At 37.8% G+C, this 18,198-nt stretch overlaps 2 protein-coding genes, 1 long non-coding RNA gene and 1 pseudogene across 3 annotated transcripts; 1 reads left to right on the top strand and 3 right to left on the bottom strand.

The window, feature by feature from the left end:
* The first annotated feature begins 371 nt into the window (after window positions 1-371).
* Window positions 372-3,530, top strand: LOC131788242 (mitochondrial carnitine/acylcarnitine carrier protein pseudogene; annotated as a pseudogene).
* Window positions 3,509-5,101, bottom strand: LOC136282894 (uncharacterized). Its single transcript, XR_010718478.1, has 4 exons — window positions 4,970-5,101; window positions 4,447-4,526; window positions 4,220-4,267; window positions 3,509-3,980 (listed from the first exon to the last, which is right to left on the bottom strand). It is a non-coding gene; the product is annotated as an uncharacterized lncRNA (long non-coding RNA).
* Window positions 5,102-5,638: 537 nt separating this feature from the next.
* LOC131788161 (uncharacterized) lies at window positions 5,639-10,190 on the bottom strand. The gene is made up of 8 exons (XM_059105229.2): window positions 10,175-10,190; window positions 9,713-9,792; window positions 8,459-8,574; window positions 8,082-8,188; window positions 7,820-7,878; window positions 7,441-7,673; window positions 6,357-6,650; window positions 5,639-5,874 (listed from the first exon to the last, which is right to left on the bottom strand). The coding sequence occupies exons 3-8, from the start codon at window positions 8,517-8,519 to the stop codon at window positions 5,639-5,641; spliced, it is 990 nt and encodes a 329-aa protein (XP_058961212.2). The 5' UTR covers window positions 8,520-8,574; window positions 9,713-9,792; window positions 10,175-10,190.
* A 471-nt stretch (window positions 10,191-10,661) lies between these two features.
* Window positions 10,662-18,082, bottom strand: LOC131788160 (meiosis 1 arrest protein-like). The gene is made up of 16 exons (XM_066170876.1): window positions 18,011-18,082; window positions 17,734-17,812; window positions 17,258-17,415; window positions 16,604-16,709; window positions 16,395-16,462; window positions 15,657-15,770; window positions 15,082-15,148; window positions 14,792-14,869; window positions 14,415-14,522; window positions 14,205-14,308; window positions 13,933-14,064; window positions 13,763-13,774; window positions 13,270-13,371; window positions 12,936-13,166; window positions 12,590-12,715; window positions 10,662-12,472 (listed from the first exon to the last, which is right to left on the bottom strand). Exons 2-16 carry the CDS (start codon window positions 17,786-17,788, stop codon window positions 12,224-12,226), a joined length of 1,710 nt encoding a protein of 569 aa, XP_066026973.1. The 5' UTR covers window positions 17,789-17,812; window positions 18,011-18,082; the 3' UTR covers window positions 10,662-12,223.
* Window positions 18,083-18,198: the final 116 nt, after the last annotated feature.

Below are 18,198 nucleotides of genomic sequence, written 5' to 3'. Positions count from 1 at the left end.
GGCCAAACTACGACCTCTCCAACCACAGTTCGACAGAAATTCAAACCAAAATAGAAAAAGACAACTTGGGTGAACATTTTAGGAGGATTCAAGTGTGCGGAACGAGTCCAATCCAAGATCAGATACCCTGATACAGATATTGCTGAGACATAAGTAAAGTACGCTTTCCTTTGTTATAAAACCCTTCAATGAAACCTGCCAAACTGACTCTAGCGATTTTAAATGTTTTAAAAACAGAAACAAACAAACAACAAGCATCAGTAGGAAAACAAAACAGAACAAACCAGTCCTCAAGCCTGAGTAAGGATCAGGGCGGAGTGGGAAAACTTCATTCCTGGAAACGACTACCTTAACTCTTCTCTAGTCTCCCACGGTTATCATGGCGGACTATGTGAGCTGGTGATACCACGATTGTGCAACAAGGGTACAAATTGCATAGGTCTGAAGATAAGTTATTTGGTGTTAAGAGGTAAGAATTAATTTTTTACAATTTTGTCTAATGTGAGATGCAAATGTGGTCAAAACTTTCGTATAACCCATACTTCATCGGTAGACAGTACTTACGCAATGTCTATATGAAAGATTCCTGTGGGACTCAAAGGCCTTTCATAATGTAAATAAGTTATTCCTTTGTCTGCAGAAGTTAGTTATATGTATTAGAGAATAATGTAACAGTGAGGCTGTAAACCAAATGTACACAACATAATATGATCGTTCACTGTTTTACAAGCCATGCTAGAGTGACGAAAGATTAAGTGTTACACATAACATTGCACGTAATACATTTGGCATCATGGTTTAAAAATTATATTTTCCCTTGCACCAATGGATCTTTCGCGATTTCTTTTTTTCCTTAAATTTTTGGATTAGCTTACCAAAGTACTTGGCCAATCGGTAAATTCTGCTTTGCTGTTTTCTTTGATATAATTATGTCACATCACCATAAGAGTATCATTTTTCAACTTCTGTAGTATTAATGGTAACTATAGAGGAGAGTCTGCATTTAGAGTGTTCAAGTTGAGACTTTCTTTGAAAGTTATGTAATCTTTCCTTCCAAATATCCTTTTAAGTGTTATTATTTAACTGTCATCTCAAATACCAAGGCATAGTTAGCTTGGATTCTATAGTATTGTCACTTTACTGTACACATTGGTGCAATGTTTGTGAGAAGTACACATGGGTGGAAACCTCATGTACATGGAGAATATTTATTGGAAAATCCACACATGTGTGATTGCAAATAAAATAAGTATGTAAGGCCCTCTAGCAGTAAGCTATCGATACACCCTAAGGAAACAGAAACATATTAGTTAGCCTGCAAGACCTCAATGACACAAGTGTTTCTTCACCTGTGACCTGTGAGTAAGTTTGATATCTTCAGCAAAATAAGCTGGTGAGAGGCCTGAAGGGGTCTAGCATCCTGGGGTGTTCACCATGTATAGCTAGCCCCCAGATAAAATTCATCCTCATAGCTGGAAAATTCCTATAACCTAGCCCTAGACCTTCAATCCAAGCACCCCTTCATCACTGAATCAATAAGTGAAATTGGGTTAGGGCATGGCCAGGAATGCCCTAAGATAAGTAGATAACCCCACAAGCAACTTTTCAACCTACATTTGTAACCTTTATTATTGATTTGAGCTGTGACTGTTGACTATGCATAATTGTCACTGAACAATTATGAATGCTTGACACTCAGATTAGATTTCACTTGAAAATTTTGAACCACCCAAAAAATTCCTTTTCAGCAATTATCTACCTATTAAAGTTGAGAACATTGATATACCTGGTAAAACAAATTTGTTACAAATGAAAATTTTTGGCTAATAGTCTTAAAATGACATGGCACAAGGGAAAAGAGCTGCCAGAGCAGAAATTAAAGAAGATTTTATTTGTAATACTTAGCTAAGTCTACTGTTTACAGGGAATTGTAAGAAAAATTGAATAGAAAAACACTGCCAAAAGAAAATAGTATCACACCTCCAGAATTTCAGGGAAAGAATGCATTCACCTGCATTCACCTTTCTATGAATCTTTCCTCCATGATCTTATTTCTTCATATATGTGTGTATTATCCCATTTTTTAATTAAAAATTGTTTTTTGTCCACCCCACAGGTAAGGGTCATTGAGCTTTAACAAAGAAATATGACATGAAAGAGTGATACCATACATATATTACTGGTCAGTGCTGAACAGAGTCATTTGGATACTTCACACAAGTGTATGTCTCGTTGCGAATACATCTGGGGAAAATGAGTGCAAAGGAACATGCAGTTATCCATTCCCCCCTGAGTTATTCCATAGCAGGCACAGTTGGAGGCTTGATATCAGTAATTGTGGGACACCCACTAGACACTATCAAAGTTCGTCTCCAGGCAATGGAAATTCTTGCCCAGAAGAGGAAATTTAGTGGAACATTGGATTGTATTATGCAGACTGTGAGAAAAGAAGGGGCAGTGGCTTTGTTTAAGGGTCTAACCCCACACATGGTTATGTCTGTGCCAAGCTGGAGTTTGCTGTTTTGGGGCTACGGTATGGGATTGAAACTTCAAAGTAAAGATCAAAACTTTGATAAATTGGGCTCATTTGAATTTTTCAATGCTGGCTTGTTTTCAGGTTCATGTGTAGCTGCAGTATTTGTACCTTTTTTCCATGTCAAATGTAAGCTTCAAGTCCAGCAAATTTCTAGTGAAAGCATGAAATACCGGGGTCCATTCTCTTTAGCTTTTCATATTTTAAAAACGAAAGGTGTTCAAGGGTTGTACAAAGGTCTCTCCGCTAATCTCTTAACTGCACCAGCATCAGGATGCTATTTTGTGTCTTACGAACACTTGGTAAGAACACTTATTCCACCAGACACCTCACGTGATGACGTAGGGTCCCTTCCTGTGCTCTTGGCTGGGGGCATTGCTGGCACAATATGGTGGTTAGTGGCCCTTCCTGGTGATGTTTTAGCCAGCCGTATTTGGACTGCACCTGAGGGGAAGTACCCACGGGGAGTCCGAGATGCCTTGCGGGAGTTACTTCGTAATGAGAGTGCCTCTGCTTTGTATAAAGGAATTGTTCCTGTGCTGTTGAGGGCTGCACCTGAGAGTGCTGCTTTATTCTGGGGATACGAGTTGACTTTGAAAGCCATCAATTGGATGTCAAGAGTTTTCAATCCATCCTCAGAATGACTCGACGCAGGCGTTGGAACGATCACGGCTAAGAGTTGCAGATCACTTAATGAGCCTTGAACTATCATAGTGTCAAGGCACCAAACTGATACATAAGGCCAGCACAAAGTTCAGAAATGTTAACTATGACAATGAACAAAGTGTATCGTTGGGAAATTTGAATTACAAAACACAGTCGTACTAAAAATAAGAAAAGAGGAGTAATTGTTGTCTTTTGTGGACACGGCATTAGATAACGTAACTTATTTGTGCTTAGATATTAATTTTTTATAGTGTTACAGTATATTAAAAAAGCTAGATTAAAATTTGAAATAACTTTAATTGTGGATAATATAAATCTAAAGAACCGAGGGTTACAGTAGTGTGGTTCTGACTGTAAATATATGAAAGTCTTATATGTGAACTTCAGATTAAGAAATAAGCACGAAAGCGACCTTCGTGGTAATGAACACTACCTAAACAGTAGTGAAAATAAGGCCTGAAAAAAATTCAGACCTGTACAGGATTTGAACCCATGACCTCTGCGATACCGGTATCGTAGAGGTCATGGGTTCAAATCCCTTACTTGGGATGCAGACACTGTTCATTTTATTCGTGCTCCTCCTGAAATTTCAAGCAGTAAAGCGCAGCTATTGCGGTTAACGTTCTTTACATTTCTTGTAGTAGATCCGTTAGTAACTCGCTCGTGATCGTGTTAGAAATCTTCGTGCAAAGACAGCAACTGTTGCTGATCCCATTAACATCATCCCAACCCCACCCCCTGTGACAAACTTGGATCCTCTGGTAGCTTTCACTGTTGCGATCTGGAAGACAAAAATATTGTTTAGCCAGCTATCATATCTATCAGGACTTGATGTTTGTCATGGTTATCATTTAACTTGTGTATGCAACTTCCAAGTACAATACAGTAAAAAAATGCAAAGCAACAATACACATATGGTTGCCGATGAAATTTTTGATGCACTACTAATGGTTCTTTTATGTCTCTCCCCTAGAATCGTTCTGTTTATTTGATATAATCACTCCCTATAGCCAAACATACCTCTTTTACGTCCTCAATTATTTTCTCATCCTTAGCTATGGTTTCATCCTAAAACGGACCAGGTGGAAATGTCATTCATCCAAGAATTACAAAAACAGAAAAAAACATTACAAGGGTATGCCAGATTCAATTGAACAAATTAGAAGTGATTTTCATATTTGTAACATTATTTAAACGGAAGGGAAATAATTCTGTGTGGCCTACAGTATATGTTTATTAATACGTACCGAACTAACTTTAAGCTGCATTTCCTTCACGGGAGGAGACCGACTAGGACAGGCAATGTCAGATGAAATATCACAAGGAACTGAAAGCATTTTTTAAATTCAAATTATGCTTTAAAGGTAATTAATTTCTAAGTTGTACTCTCTGTTATCATTTCGCATCAGAGAAGTAAGACTATTCGATAACTTGGGGTGAAAAAAGTTTACTAATTCACTTATTCTTAGAGAACAACCTTTATCATATGTAATGAGTGTTGAAGAAAGAAAGTATCTTAGACTCCTTAAAGGATTCTTAACCGAGACCAGTACGTATATCTTTGAGCTGTTCGTTTGCTTAAGCCTTCCTAAAATATCTAACTGATGCAATTTGTGGTCTAAATTCTCATCAGCAGAATTGTTGTAAGATTTCCAATCTCGGGCGCTTCTCCTAATTTTATGTGCACTTAGACAATTTAATTTCCTCCCCAAAATAGCTTTTTGCAGCTGTTCAATATAATGCACATATACTTCATCTACAGTATCTTACTCGGTTGGTAGTAGCAATAGTATATTCTATTGTTAAACAGATCCTCTGATGGTCCGTACGGTGAAATGAGGCTATGGGCATTAGCATTATCCTGATCTTCGTCGTCAAATTGGAGATATTCTGAAGACACCTTCACGAGATCAATTATAAATAATCAGTTACTTTTATTACTATTTGAGTTATTTATTGTTACTTTAGAGGGGTTGACGCGCAGAGACTGAACTCCACCTATAGCCCTAGTTTCAAACATTATTTCAGGAGCCTTTTGTTCAACCGCTTTTCGATTGAGTGTCGTAAATCCAAACCAAAATGAACCCAACTGGAGCCCATCAGAACACTAAGCAAAAACAAGCAAACTTTATAGGCACGAAAACGTGGTTGAAAAACCCGCAATTGGTTTTAATTTCGCGTACATTGCATGGGTTTTTAGACCAATCACAAACTGAAGTAAAACAAAACTAAAACAATATTAATCCCAGATTTCTTTCGACATCATTTAATCTCCAGTGAATCATGTTTCCTTTAACCTCACGAGTTGCAGAATGAATAAGTCATTGAATTTTTGTAATTGACAAGGATCCTAAAAAAAACTTAACAATGATTAACTAATCAGTCTAAGATCAGTGAAGAACTGTTGCAAGAAAAACGTCTTTATAGGGAAAAAATGTGCTATAATTGATGGAAACTTGCCTCGTAGTATTTCACTTTTTGACACCTGTGTGAGCCATAAGCAATAAGGTAAAATGGAGATCCATATGGCAGAGAAATTGGTGTGGATTTTTTGCCTGAAGTGCTACAGCAAAAATAGATTGCAGTGTTTTCTCCATATATCCCATCTGGGAGTTCTCCTCCCAGAGAATTTGGAAAATCGATCTCTGTGTTTTCATCGTCCCATCGAATCCAACCTAAAATCAAGAGAGGAAAAGTTAAGACACTTGACGGCTTTATAGGGTCCTAAAATATCGGGCCTGAAGAACTCAGTTTTGGAAAGATTTACGTCCTGAAATGGACAAAATTCTATAAAGCCTTGTTCGCTAGATCATGATTAAAATAAGTGTGAAAAAGAGGTACATCTGCTTGTTTACTGAAACGGCAATCTTTTCAAGGGACCCCCGATACCATGTTAGATTAAAAAAAGTATAGTTTCAGCATCCTTTTGGAAATGTATTCTTTTTGTCTGAAGATTCAGTACTGTTAAAGTCATTCTTGGTCATAACAACTTCAGATCAAAAGATCTCGGGCCCTTTCAGCACTTTTTTATGTCACGCTCGCATTGTACTGTAGATGCCGATGCCGAACACAAATCATTAACCAGTGAAAATATGCTGTAAGCTGAGTTTATTTCATTCCTCTTATGTCGGATGATGGCCCTTCATATGACTGTCACCTTCTCGTAAGCCGGTTGGACACGAGTTTCCTTTTCTATAAATGCAATATTTTCCACTTGGCCAGGGAATTCGTTTTCCTGGTGTGCCCTTGTGAATACAGAATTCCTGTCGTATCCCATGTGGTGTCACTCTTCCCGAAAAATGACTTCCATTTGTTTTTGTGTTCGTATTTTCGACATTTTCTGAGTCTTGATATCTGAAACCTTCCAGCCACTCTTTACTTGGGCAGCCTGACTTCGGTTTAGGAAGACCGTAGCTCCCTGATGGCCAAGTGTTTCGCATTACCAAGGCGACTAGTAAGAAAAAAAAACTTATGCTTAGGTGATGATATACCGGCATTTCATTGGAAAACTTAAACAGAAATGTGATGGTGTAAATTCTTATTTATATAAGGCATGCATGCACGACGCGTAGATTAAGTGTTTCCAAGAGATAATTATAATCTCTCAGTGTTTCGTAATGCATAATGCAATTCTAATGCTGTTCTTTCAACTTCAATTCAAATTACCTCGGGAGTTGAGTATTTATTCAGATAGAAAGCTACAAGCCAGCTAATGAGATATTGGGATACATAAGAGTTTGACCTAAGGCAGGATGGAAGAGTTGCATGATTCAGATGTAAAGTTAAGTTTGCAGCTGAAATCAAAGGTTAGACTCCACCCAGACTTCCCTCGTTTTTTTTTTTTTTTTTTTTTTTTTTTTTTTTTTTTTTTTCACTCCTCCGCAACTACAGCGCTGTTTACTATCGCGCTTTGTTTAACTAACTGAACGCCTGGAACAGGCTTCGCAAAAAAATTGAAAGGCCCTTTGACTAAATTGGGTTACCATTTCATGTGTTTCCAAGTTCAACTTCGGACCCTTCCATGATAAGGTTAGCTTGCATTTATTACAGGTCAAACAACTACCTTTGTTGGTATACATAAAGTATGTACACCGAAGTATTAACCATGCACTCGCGGAATTCTTATCACATCTTTGAACCACTTCTAAAGAGCTGAACTGATTGAAAGCGTCTTGCTCAAAATTAAAAAATGAAACCTTGCGAGGGAAAGAAGAAACAACATAGCGAAAAGAAAAACTAACCATGATGCAGAAGTTGGTTTGTTCTTCGTTTCAGTTTAGGCCAAGTTCTGTTTGTCAAGCCTTGTATGGATAAAGAATCTTCTTGAACTGGTAATCCATCAAGGTCACCACTCTGCATCATGTTGAACAGATTGTAAACACTGTCTCTAGCTTTTGATCGGTAGTTAAACGACAGCTCAAAATCTGCTGCAAGGTTTCCTCGTATCGTGGACTTCTTGTTTGCTTCATGTTCCCTAGATGTGTTAAAAAAAAAAGTCAAAGAATTTCTCCAACACACTTAAAACAACGGGAAACAAAACGTCTACGTTTGGCGACAGAGAAAGTTACTAAGCTTTGTTACAGAAAATAAAATCGAACTCAGGAAAAACAGCTGACTCACCTTAACTGAGTCACTCTGATGTTTTCAAAGTTAGAATCATTTTTGAAAGCTTCTCTTATCTTGATAAGGAAGAAAAAAAGCGTTAAAAGTCGTCGTTGTCGCAACCAACAAAAGTGCCCTTCCATAGTTCAAAAGGCAAAATTGAAATCTTTGAGCGTTAGCCGTATTGCAAAACATGATCCTTAAACTATTTCAGGGTTGCAAGGTTAAATTTCTTAAGTGGTTTCAAATAGAAAAGGTAATTTTTTTGTCCACCACTTACCGAATGCTCTATGTTGTTAACCATCACGTGGTACTGAGAGCTTCTGGGCGATGCTCGAAGATCTTTCCATTTTTGTTTGAATGTCAACGATCCGAAGTACATTTTACCTGCATGTAAAAGAGATCATGATGGAAAAAGATATACATGCATAATTATGTTCGATTGTTCTGAATGGAAAGCTTTGCTATTGATTGACACTATTTTTTTTGTTTAACAGCAGTTTTGGAAATAAGGCATCAGATCGTTACAAAGATGCTGAAAAATTTGGAAGTTTTTACTATCGTATTTATCATCCGACAAAAGTCTCAAGTCTCGTTATTCTCGAATTGAAAGCCTCCTCCCTCCGCTACTACAAAGTTGTTAACTAGGAACCATACCTCCCAGAATAGACAAGTTGCTGTATAGTAGTAGGGAGCAAACCATGAAATATATACTCATGTCCCTCAGAAAAGCGCTTCATGGCGCCGGCAGGTCGTCCAGAGGAGAAAATTAACTAAGAATGAAAAGAAAACGTTTGTCAAAGAGTTATATTTGCCAATTTTTTAACATTTTATGGCAGAACGAACTCTGCACGGTGTAAACAGAGATCCTCATTAGAATTATCTTTGGAAATATGTATGACTGAATAAGGTAAGTTGAGCACTGGAGAATATCAGTTTATATCTCTTTTCATCGGTGAAGTAACATGCGCTGTCATTTGTCATCGACAGATAAATAACAAACAACAAACTGGGGAAGGGCAATACGCTTTAATGGTGTTAATGCGGAATACTGATCCTGTCTAATTATCTTGAGCCCTTAAAAAAACTCGGTCGTTTTATAGCGGAGCTCGCAGAGCGTAGCCCCATAATTATAAAAAATGGTAGTAGTAACCCATCAAGCCGAAAAAATTTGGACTTGAACAAGCTTGAACTTTTAACATGCGTGGTCAAGTCTACCGCGGGCACGCCAACGCCACGGCTTTGTCCAGTAGTCCAGTGGTCAGTGCACTGGGCTTCGAGTCGGACGACCCGGGTTCTAGTCCTGGCCGGGGCAAGGCGTTGTGCCCTTGAGACGTGCGGAAAAAAAAAAGTGCGAGCTCCGCTTTTAGGCTCGGCTAAATCTATATATTAGACTGAACTAGAATATCAGTAGTTGAAAGAATTGAATGGAATTTTATCTAAATTGTATTGAAAAATTTACTCGAATTTACTTGCTCAGCCACGATATTGCTTTTAATTTTTAGTGAGATTTAGTGAATTAAATTATCCTTTAGCGAAGTCATTGTTAAAAGTGAGCGATAACTATCTATAATTAGAGTATATAGTTTGGTTCAGGGATACACTCTTGAACTAGCGAACCAGAACCATAGTTACCGTAAACACATATTTTAATTCAAGGCTGAGTTAATAGAGAGTAAAACAACGAAGTTATTTTGGAGTTTTTTAACCTTAAGCTTACAATGGTAAAAGATCTCTCAAACAAAAGATACGAGGAAACATAGAAGGGAAGAATGAAGTCCTTAAAAATAAGGAGCATAAACAGCCAAAAGTGACCCAATAATAATAGCAATAGCATCGCTGAATATCTACAACCAGGCAGACACTTAGCACCTTCAACAAGGGGTTCAGTTTTCGAATTTCTCTTCTTACCTTTTCAAAGGGATTTGGTAGTTTGCCGTCAATGTTGATATCTCAGATCTTTCAGTCGTGATATAGGTTCACTGAACAATCTTATCAAATAGACAAAACACACATTGGAACTAGAGAAAGAATGGTTCAAACGAGAGCGGTGGATACCGATATTGTTAATTATGAACGAATGTGATTTCTGTGGGTATGGCATGGTCTAATACATCCTTGGTGCTGCATTGACAAAGTCAAGCAGGTCTTTAAACAGCGGCAAACAAAATAATGTCAACATATTAAATTGAAGGTTCTTGTTTTTCCAATCTTTAAGTAAATTAGGTCTGAGGGTTTCATGGCACTGCTAAAGTTTCGATGAATTTCGTGGCAGTCAATTTTTTACTAACACACACACGCACAATAAAAGAGCTCTTAAACTAAGGGAAACCATACAAAAACTAAAGTTGATGTAACCGCTTTGGCACTTACATCGCGAGCATTGAACTCAAGCGTGCTTTTTCCACTTCAAGAAAAACAACAAAGGGCGTTTACTAGAGAAAAATATTTGGTTAATAGTAGTTTTGGTAGTATAACTTTGATTTGCCTTCTAGGAAGGGAAAATGGTATTTCGTTTGGCAAGAAAGTGAATCTAAAGACATATCAGATCCATTTACTGACCTGTCTGGTAAGCCGCTGGATACCGCTTGGTAGAATTTAGAACTAAATAAGGCGTCAGTAGATTCTACCGTAGCGTGCAAAACAGACAGGTTTGACTGGTTATTTAAACCTTCCCTTGTTTGCTAAACCAAATGAAAATCTAAATCGCGATAGAGATTTTTGATTCCTACAGTACAATTTATAGGATTAATAACAAGCACATAAACGTTTAAGTTGAATGGTTTTTGGTGTAATGGGAATTGGAAAAAAAAAATTTCAAAGGAAGAGAAAACGCCGTAATACCCACAAGCCTACATAATAGCGGGATAGAGATCATGTTTTTATTTCTTTTTTGTAAGAATAACCCTATATGGTCAAATAGGAAATAATCGAGCCATGCCGGTGTACGGCACTGAGAGCAAACTGTAAGGAAAATGAAAACAATTGAAATCACTAATTTCAATCCTTTTGTGTGAGGAGCCTTGCTAAGTGAGCGACCCATGTTACTAACCGTCCTTCATTTTGAGATTTTGATGAAGAAAATGTTACAAAACCTTTAGCGCCGTTAAATCATAGATGCTCTTTGCACGGTTAAAAATGAAAAAGGTAAGAACATTTCAAAAGCTAAAAGAAAAATCTGTCAACGGGACAGATGATTGCGCATTTAATCTTAATTGAACTCTCTCCCCAAGTAGCTGTTGATGACGCGTAGTGTGGCTCGCCTTAAGGCTTCATTCATTTTGGAGCGTTACAGCTTCGAGTGTTTTACGTGAAAAAATTCAGCTAAGTTATTAAAGAGAATAAATCAACATGTAGGTTTCCCTCCAAAATAGAAGGTTGGAAAACAACCTAACCATAAAAACAAGCAGGTTTTCTTGTAAATTAGCCAAACTAGTCAGTATTTAATTGTTCTTTGTTGTTCTTCTATGCAAATATTACGCTTTAAGGATTCTTTCCCCGCCTTTCCATTAAAAGGCATATTTTCCATTACCAAAGCCAATATCTTCCGCCGGTTCATTTAATGACTAGACATCAACAGGTACCAGAGTAGGTTTTCAGGTGGCACGTTCGCGCAGTTTCGGATGGAATTCACCAACAACGTCCTCGATCTCAATAATAAAAGAAAAGCAGTCAGTTTCTCTATTTTTTCATCCTTTTCTTGGAAGCGGGGTTATTCTCGTTGATCAAAATATCCTGCGCAGCCAGAGAAGGTCCTTCTTTATCACAAAGAAAACCAACTTCTGTATTCTCTTAACCTTTTGTGAGAGCTTCATTCTGCTTGTGTCTGCAGCACTGCTAAAACAATTGAATCCTCTTGTTACTTTCTGGTTTTCACTTGTTTTAATATTTTTGGTTTCAACTCAATTATTGCAAACGAACAAGATTGTGGGAAAACTTGTCAAAGAGGTTGATACTTCACAGCACTGCTATGACGTTACACAGTGGATGGTACTAGCTTAAAATGTTTCACGTTTAAGCCAATTAGATTACTGGAATAGCGTTACTTTATAGACATTGATAAATTCTATGTTAACGGTGATGAATTTAATTGCAGGTAAAAAAGGGAAAAAAGAATGATGATAAACGAGGCCTGACCATCGACGACATTATTTACTAAAAAAGGGAACAAGTTACGATCACAGGCTGTGAGACAAAGTTTCTTTGTTGTTAGAAAATGGTCAATAGATTTTACCATAACGAGGCAATTCGTAAGGTTTCCTGCGATGAGATGTTTTGTTAAAAGTTGAGAATGAATGTGAAAGCTTACAATTGAATGACTGCAACAGATTAGAGAAGTGACAGATGGAATTTCTGATGTTATGAAGCGCGTTACGATAAGGAGTATCATAAATAATAGGTGATCTCTAAGAATATATTCAACTACAAGTCGTCAGGAAATGCTGGTGGGTTGCTGTTATATAGGTTTGCCGCAGAATTTGATCTGAAGCGTTTGGAAGAGGAAAATACGGCGGCCGCAGATCTAAACTCGTTTTGTGAAGTGTTAGAAACGGTTTCGTTAGGTGCTGTGAAAACCACTTGTTGCATTTGCGCTCGAGATGTTGTCCTCTTTGATTGTTGATTTGCCACCGATTGATTACTCCTTCCCTCTTGCTTGGAAGCCTGAGATTTCTGAAATTTCCCAAAACAAACCCAACTATTATGATAAAATATTTTCGTATTATACCTACAACTGTTATCATCTTAATTGGCTCATGTAGAGTGTGTTGATAACTGAATTCTACCAACCTGAGGAGCCTGAAATCTCCTTTTCACCGATTTTGAAACAGAATTACTCTTGATGGACTGAGCTATGAGACACTTGTACAGATTTGATTGAACAAGGAGAGGATTGTATGAATCGCAGACCTCAATCTGTGGAGAAAAATGAAGCATTAGAATTATCATTTCCTGGTTTCGGCGAAACGAAGAATGGTGTTGCGTTTCCTTCAATCATCAAGATCCGAACGGGAGCAGTTAGAGAGTTCTCTCTTAACTTAAAAAAATCCAATATTTATTATGCAATGTACTCTGATCATGGAAGAACACTGTGAAAAAAAAGCGTTACCTCCGCAAGTTCAGGTACATAAGTTACCTGGTCTAGACACGAGGCCACAACTGATAGCGCATTATCACAAGGTTTCTCCGCTGATGATTGAACAATACTAGGTAGCATCAACTCCTTGACTGCGATAGACTTCAACAGTAGTGAATTGTCAAAAGGGAGGAAAAGGAAATGTCCTTGAGGAGAGGAGGATGTAATCGCCATTTGATGACGCCGTAAAGCCACAGTGGGACCGGTGGTCTTGGCTAAAAGGGACAGGCCCTAAATTAAAGATGTAAAAAATGTTGAGCTCGATAAAAACGCATCGAACCTTTACCTTACTGTTTTGGGTAGATAGTATATACAAAGCGTAAAAGTTACTGACCCGTTCTTTCAGTACTGAGCACAAAGCATAAAATTGCTGCCGATTGCTCTCCAGTTCTTCCCAGTCTAGTTTCCAACAAACTGTTGGTCGAACAATGTATGGCTGTAAACATACAAAATATGCTGACTGATAATTAAAATTTGTGATGAAACTTCGAGCCAGTTCTTTTCAGTACCTTGCCCCACAGTTACATGCAAAGCTGTCATACCCTTCGTCATTGCAACTTTTGCCTGCTCTAGTGGCTATGGCTTTTCTCTTGGTTATTTGGATAGACACATAGTGTTTTGTGTTCTCGCCGAGTTATGATACAGAGCCCTTTCCTGACTAGTAATTAAGAACCCTCTCCCTTGATTAGCTATATTTTGCAAATTTATGGTTGAACAAAGATTACAGTGGGAGGATTAACATGATGATAGTGATACCATCGAAAAATAATAAAACCAAATTACTGGCACTTAAAAAAGGAGAGTAGAACATAGAATATAATGCTTACCATTCCAAAGAGCTGTTAAGGGTAGTGTAAGGTGTCCGAAAATTAAGAGAAAAAAAAAAGAGTTATAAAGTGACATACAATTTTCCCAAAAAGACGAATAGAATATTCAAATTGCATGTAATGGTCATTCTAGTTGTAGTCCTTAATGATAAGGCACCAAATAAACTTACCACTGACTCGCAAACAGCCTCTGTATTAACGAGTTTCATTGCAGTTAAATTGTGAACTGGATAGTTTAGTACACGTGGTTTTGTTATTGCTACACCTTTGCTGGTGACGTTAGCCGATTCTGCGCACACAGTCTGTGGATTCAATCACAGGAAGCCATTACTTGAATGCGTATGATGACTCCTCCACAGGTTTTCATCTCAGAAGGCGTGCCATCGAAAAAAATTATACCTCGATAAAGGAAGCAATGATTTCAAGACAGAGAAGCACTAACCAGGTGTGATTGGTAAGGCAGATGAAAAGGGTCCAGTAGGCATTCGTGGAGATCACACTTCAGAGTAAGACTTGTCTCGGTGACATTATCTTGACTATGATCCCCTGAAAGGATTCGTAAAAACAAGCAAAACATTGCAGTGTAAATTCTTAGTATGGCTTGAATCCAAAACGGTACGAAATTGCCGATAGGTGTATCTTTATAGCTGACCTTCACTGTCTTGTGTAAACGCACTCGGCAGAATTATCCGTAAATGTTCTTGGTCTGTGCTGTTATCCAGAAGCCAAATCTTGAAAAAGTTTTCAAAACTGAGGACATCTTTAAAGTGAAAGAGATGGGAGTTGGTTATAAGTCTGCGTAAGTTTGTCTGTGAAACTGGATCGAAAATTATGAGAGATAATTGCGCATGCAAAAATGGAGAAAATTTCACCCGATATATTTTGAGTATAGACATTTCATTTCAATCGTTAAGCCACTCATATCTCTGATCAATCGTGTCGGTGCGTTCTCATCTTCGCTTTACAACTTGCAGTTTCTCTGCACTTTGCTCTCTTTACTCTTTTAAAACAAGAATTGTCACTATTTACCTTTCCCGAGGGAAACGACATCTACAAGTCCACCATCCGATAACTCGCTTTCGTCACCATCTGGTGAACTGCTACTTTCTTTAAAAATAGACACTCATCAGCATTAGAACATGACTTCACCAGACAACGACTTTAAGAGATCAGCTATTGTGCTTGTCTACACAACGATATTTTCCTAATATTCTCTAAGCCTAGATTTTCCATGTTTAATAGGGAGATAATCTTAGAATTTTGTGATTTTTCGATTCCCTCAGTGATATCATATTCTTTTATAACAATTAGCTTCTTACCAGATGGAGTGCCACCTTCTTTTCTATTTATTTCTTCTGAACTTTGCACAATGACAACCTGGATTTTCTTTAAAAAGGAAAACAATATGATATGGTTTCGCGATATCAGTGCTTGAGCAGTCTATTTTGTAACCTGGCGTTTTTGTTTTCGTTTGTTTCTTTTTTGAAAAAAAAAATTCAACGCACTAATGAAACAAGGTGGAAGTTTATTAAAAGCACTCCTTTTCTCCCTAAAGTTAAAAAATCTGATGAATATTAAATTTTTCCGTCACAATATGTGCACTAACGCTATAAAGGTAGTAACTTAGGGAGTCTTCATTAATACAAAAGGGACCGTCAAATTTTCAGCGATGAAAATTGTTTCCGCCTTATTTGATTTCATCAGCTCACAAGATGGCTCGTGGATTCATTTGTAAACATTTGAAGATTTAAACAGGTGCAGATATTGCGCAAAAGTGGGATGTGACTGTGATGATAAAAATGAAAAGTAAAAATGGCTTGTCGCATTCATAGAATGTGCCCTAAAGCGACAAGAGTGGATAGGTGGGGGTATTTCATTTTCGTTGCTATTAAACCTTTATGTTTTCAAGCTCAATATCTTTGAAGAACGCCTCGATGTGTCTCACAACTGACGTGGCCGCTCTGCAGGTGAGGAATGTAATCTCTAGCTGGCAGTTAAATGTACTCATCTAGGCAGAGAGAAAATAAACTAAGCTGTTACCAATAAAGAAAGTGGAAAAAATAAAAATGTGGCTAACAAGATTAACGAAGTGGAATTCATTAGTTTTAGTAGCTAGCCAAGTAGTATGATTCGCGACAAGCAGATGAAATGCCCCAGAAAAAACGAACTTATTGGAGCCTTTCAAGCCTACTAAGTATATGTAATTGGAGAGGCCTACATGATAACTATGTCGTGACCAGTACTCTCAATTGATAGCAATGATTTCCATTGAGCTCGATAAGAGCTCGAGGCAACTTCTATAATTCTACTTTTCGGGTATATACCAGTGGGAGAAGGGAACGGTGCCATATCTAAGTGTACCATCAATTCCCGAATTCTTGAGTCCATGGTTTCTCGAAGATCCCCAGATAACCTTGCATCCCTTCCCTCGTCTAGGACAAATTTTTTGCCTCAGGTTTTTCGTGCTTATTTCTTTTTCAACCGTATTGTCTAAGAAGGCTTGAATATTCGGCTTTTCACCGAAGTTACGAGCCACAATCGATGTTCTGAAAAAATGCAGGACCGTGCAGATAGGAGGGAATTTTCTTAATATTTAATAGCCTCACAAATCTTGACGACAGTTGTTTCTAACCTGTCTCAGACTTTGCGACTGGCGTTTGAACTGTGTTATAGCTTCCTTAAGCCCTTGTATGATAACGTCTGAAATGAGAAGACAGACATTTAAAAATATTTCCCGTCACATGTGATTATGTTGGTCCTACCTATTTCATAAGGATATTGTGTTGAAGTTGAGTTCGGCATGAAAGAGAAACAAAAGTGAAAAAAAAAAAGCTTATTTACCTGAAGAGACCCTAGATGAAACATCCCTTGCGATGTTATTAAGTTCTTTAAAGGCAGTGTGAAGCTTTGGAAAGTTTCCTCGGACATGTTGTAAGTTAAAAAGGTTCTGAAAATGTATCACACAATGACTCTCTACAGTTTTCTCATGAGTTCAATAAAATTATGCGAAACAACTCGCCGTGTTGAACAGAAAACCTTTTTTTCATGGTTGTTTTCCTCGAATGATTCGTGAGGCAGCACCACTTACGGATAATACCATGAGTCTACAATGACCTCCCAATGTTTCCTAAAATCCTTTAAGTTCTCCAATTTAACTGTATCACTCCCTATTTCCCTTCCAAGTTTGCTGCAAAAAAGGCGGGTCCGAAATGACACTCTAATCCTGGCAGAGTTCCCGGTTTAAGCAGTGAGGAGACAAGGTTTTTTCTCCGCCAGGGTCCAACTTCGTTGGAGAGACTTGAAGATATGCGAAAGACTAGTCATTTTCTGCTACACTTCGGAAACTACAATGAGCTCCAGCACTACATAAACAAACAGGCCTGTAAGCTATAACCTCTAGTCTAATGTTAGTGTAAATTTAATGTCTTCTTTCTGCTCTGTGCGAGTTCTCTTAAATTGTATTTTTATACAAAAGCAAACTTAATCATACCATACCTCAATAGGGCTTGTGAGAGCAATCAAACCAAAGAATGGTGTTCTACAAGGCCCGCTGAGGTGCGTCACAAGTGAAAAGAAATTCACCAAAGTATCATGAAGGTATTCACATGTATCTGCGTCAAATGGAGGACTATAGTCGACCAGTAACACTCGAGCTGGAAAAAGATATATTTCAAAGAAAAAAAGTACTTTTTGTATGCTATGTAGATAAAAAATGACGACAGAGTTACGCAAGAAGAGGAGGTGAAATCTTCAATACAGTTTTCTCAACTTTCTCATTTCTGGTTTAAATGATTACTAAACTTTTCCCCGTCCTCTGACTCCTCTTCCTGTAATGAATGAAGCTGTGTAACGGCCATGATAAGATATGCATGCTTTTGTTTTGCACTGATTTTGCACTCGTTTTTTACACCGGCCAAATTTGCCAGACTTCACCTCAGGACAGCCTTTATAAAGTTGTCTTTTTTTTTTACCTGGTTGTCGTATGAATGCCGTCCGATTTCCTTGCTTTTCCGTAGTTTTATTCATGAGCGCTTGTTGGAAAATATTATGCTGGTATCAAAAGGGAAGAACGGTAACATTTAGGAACTATTTATGAAGTACAAAAAGAATTAACTCTAATTTAAAAACTAATACCTAAAGTAAGATTTACTCAGACGGTGCGACTGGCTTTCATTTGTGATTTAACGTATTGGTATTGTGAATTAAAGTAAGTTAAAAAGCCGTCTGTGATATTTTTCAAATTCCTACCTGCTGTTAAAATGCTTCGCTTCCACTTATTCAACTGTTAAAATTTTACGTATTCAAGCAATAACTTTTTTGTTGATACTGCAGCGAGATTTTGGCGCGAAATACTGACGCTGGCCGCACAATCTTTCCTATGATCAAAAGTCATTTTCTTCCCACTTTCAAACTGAAACAACCAGCCGCTGGTCAGC

Source organism: Pocillopora verrucosa, chromosome 1 (assembly GCF_036669915.1).
Source record: "Pocillopora verrucosa isolate sample1 chromosome 1, ASM3666991v2, whole genome shotgun sequence".
In the NCBI taxonomy this organism is placed as follows: domain Eukaryota; kingdom Metazoa; phylum Cnidaria; class Anthozoa; order Scleractinia; family Pocilloporidae; genus Pocillopora; species Pocillopora verrucosa.
Note: the sequence above shows the minus strand (reverse complement) of the source record. Positions and strands in the feature narration are given on the sequence as shown.

Excerpts from the sequence above, each read along its gene's own strand:
- LOC131788161 (XM_059105229.2), bottom strand. The coding sequence starts at position 8,519 with ATGAGTATATATTTCATGGTTTGCTCCCTACTACTATACAGCAACTTG. Across the intron at positions 7,879-8,081 it reads TTAACAACATAGAGCATTCG|ATAAGAGAAGCTTTCAAAAA; the intron begins GTAAGTGGTGGA and ends TTCCTTATCAAG. Across the intron at positions 6,651-7,440 it reads AAACCAACTTCTGCATCATG|TCGCCTTGGTAATGCGAAAC; the intron begins GTTAGTTTTTCT and ends TTTTCTTACTAG.
- LOC131788160 (XM_066170876.1), bottom strand. The coding sequence starts at position 17,788 with ATGAATAAAACTACGGAAAAGCAAGGAAATCGGACGGCATTCATACGA. Across the intron at positions 16,710-17,257 it reads CTCTCACAAGCCCTATTGAG|AACCTTTTTAACTTACAACA; the intron begins GTATGGTATGAT and ends ATACATTTTCAG. Across the intron at positions 13,167-13,269 it reads GCTCAGTACTGAAAGAACGG|GGCCTGTCCCTTTTAGCCAA; the intron begins GTCAGTAACTTT and ends TCTTTAATTTAG.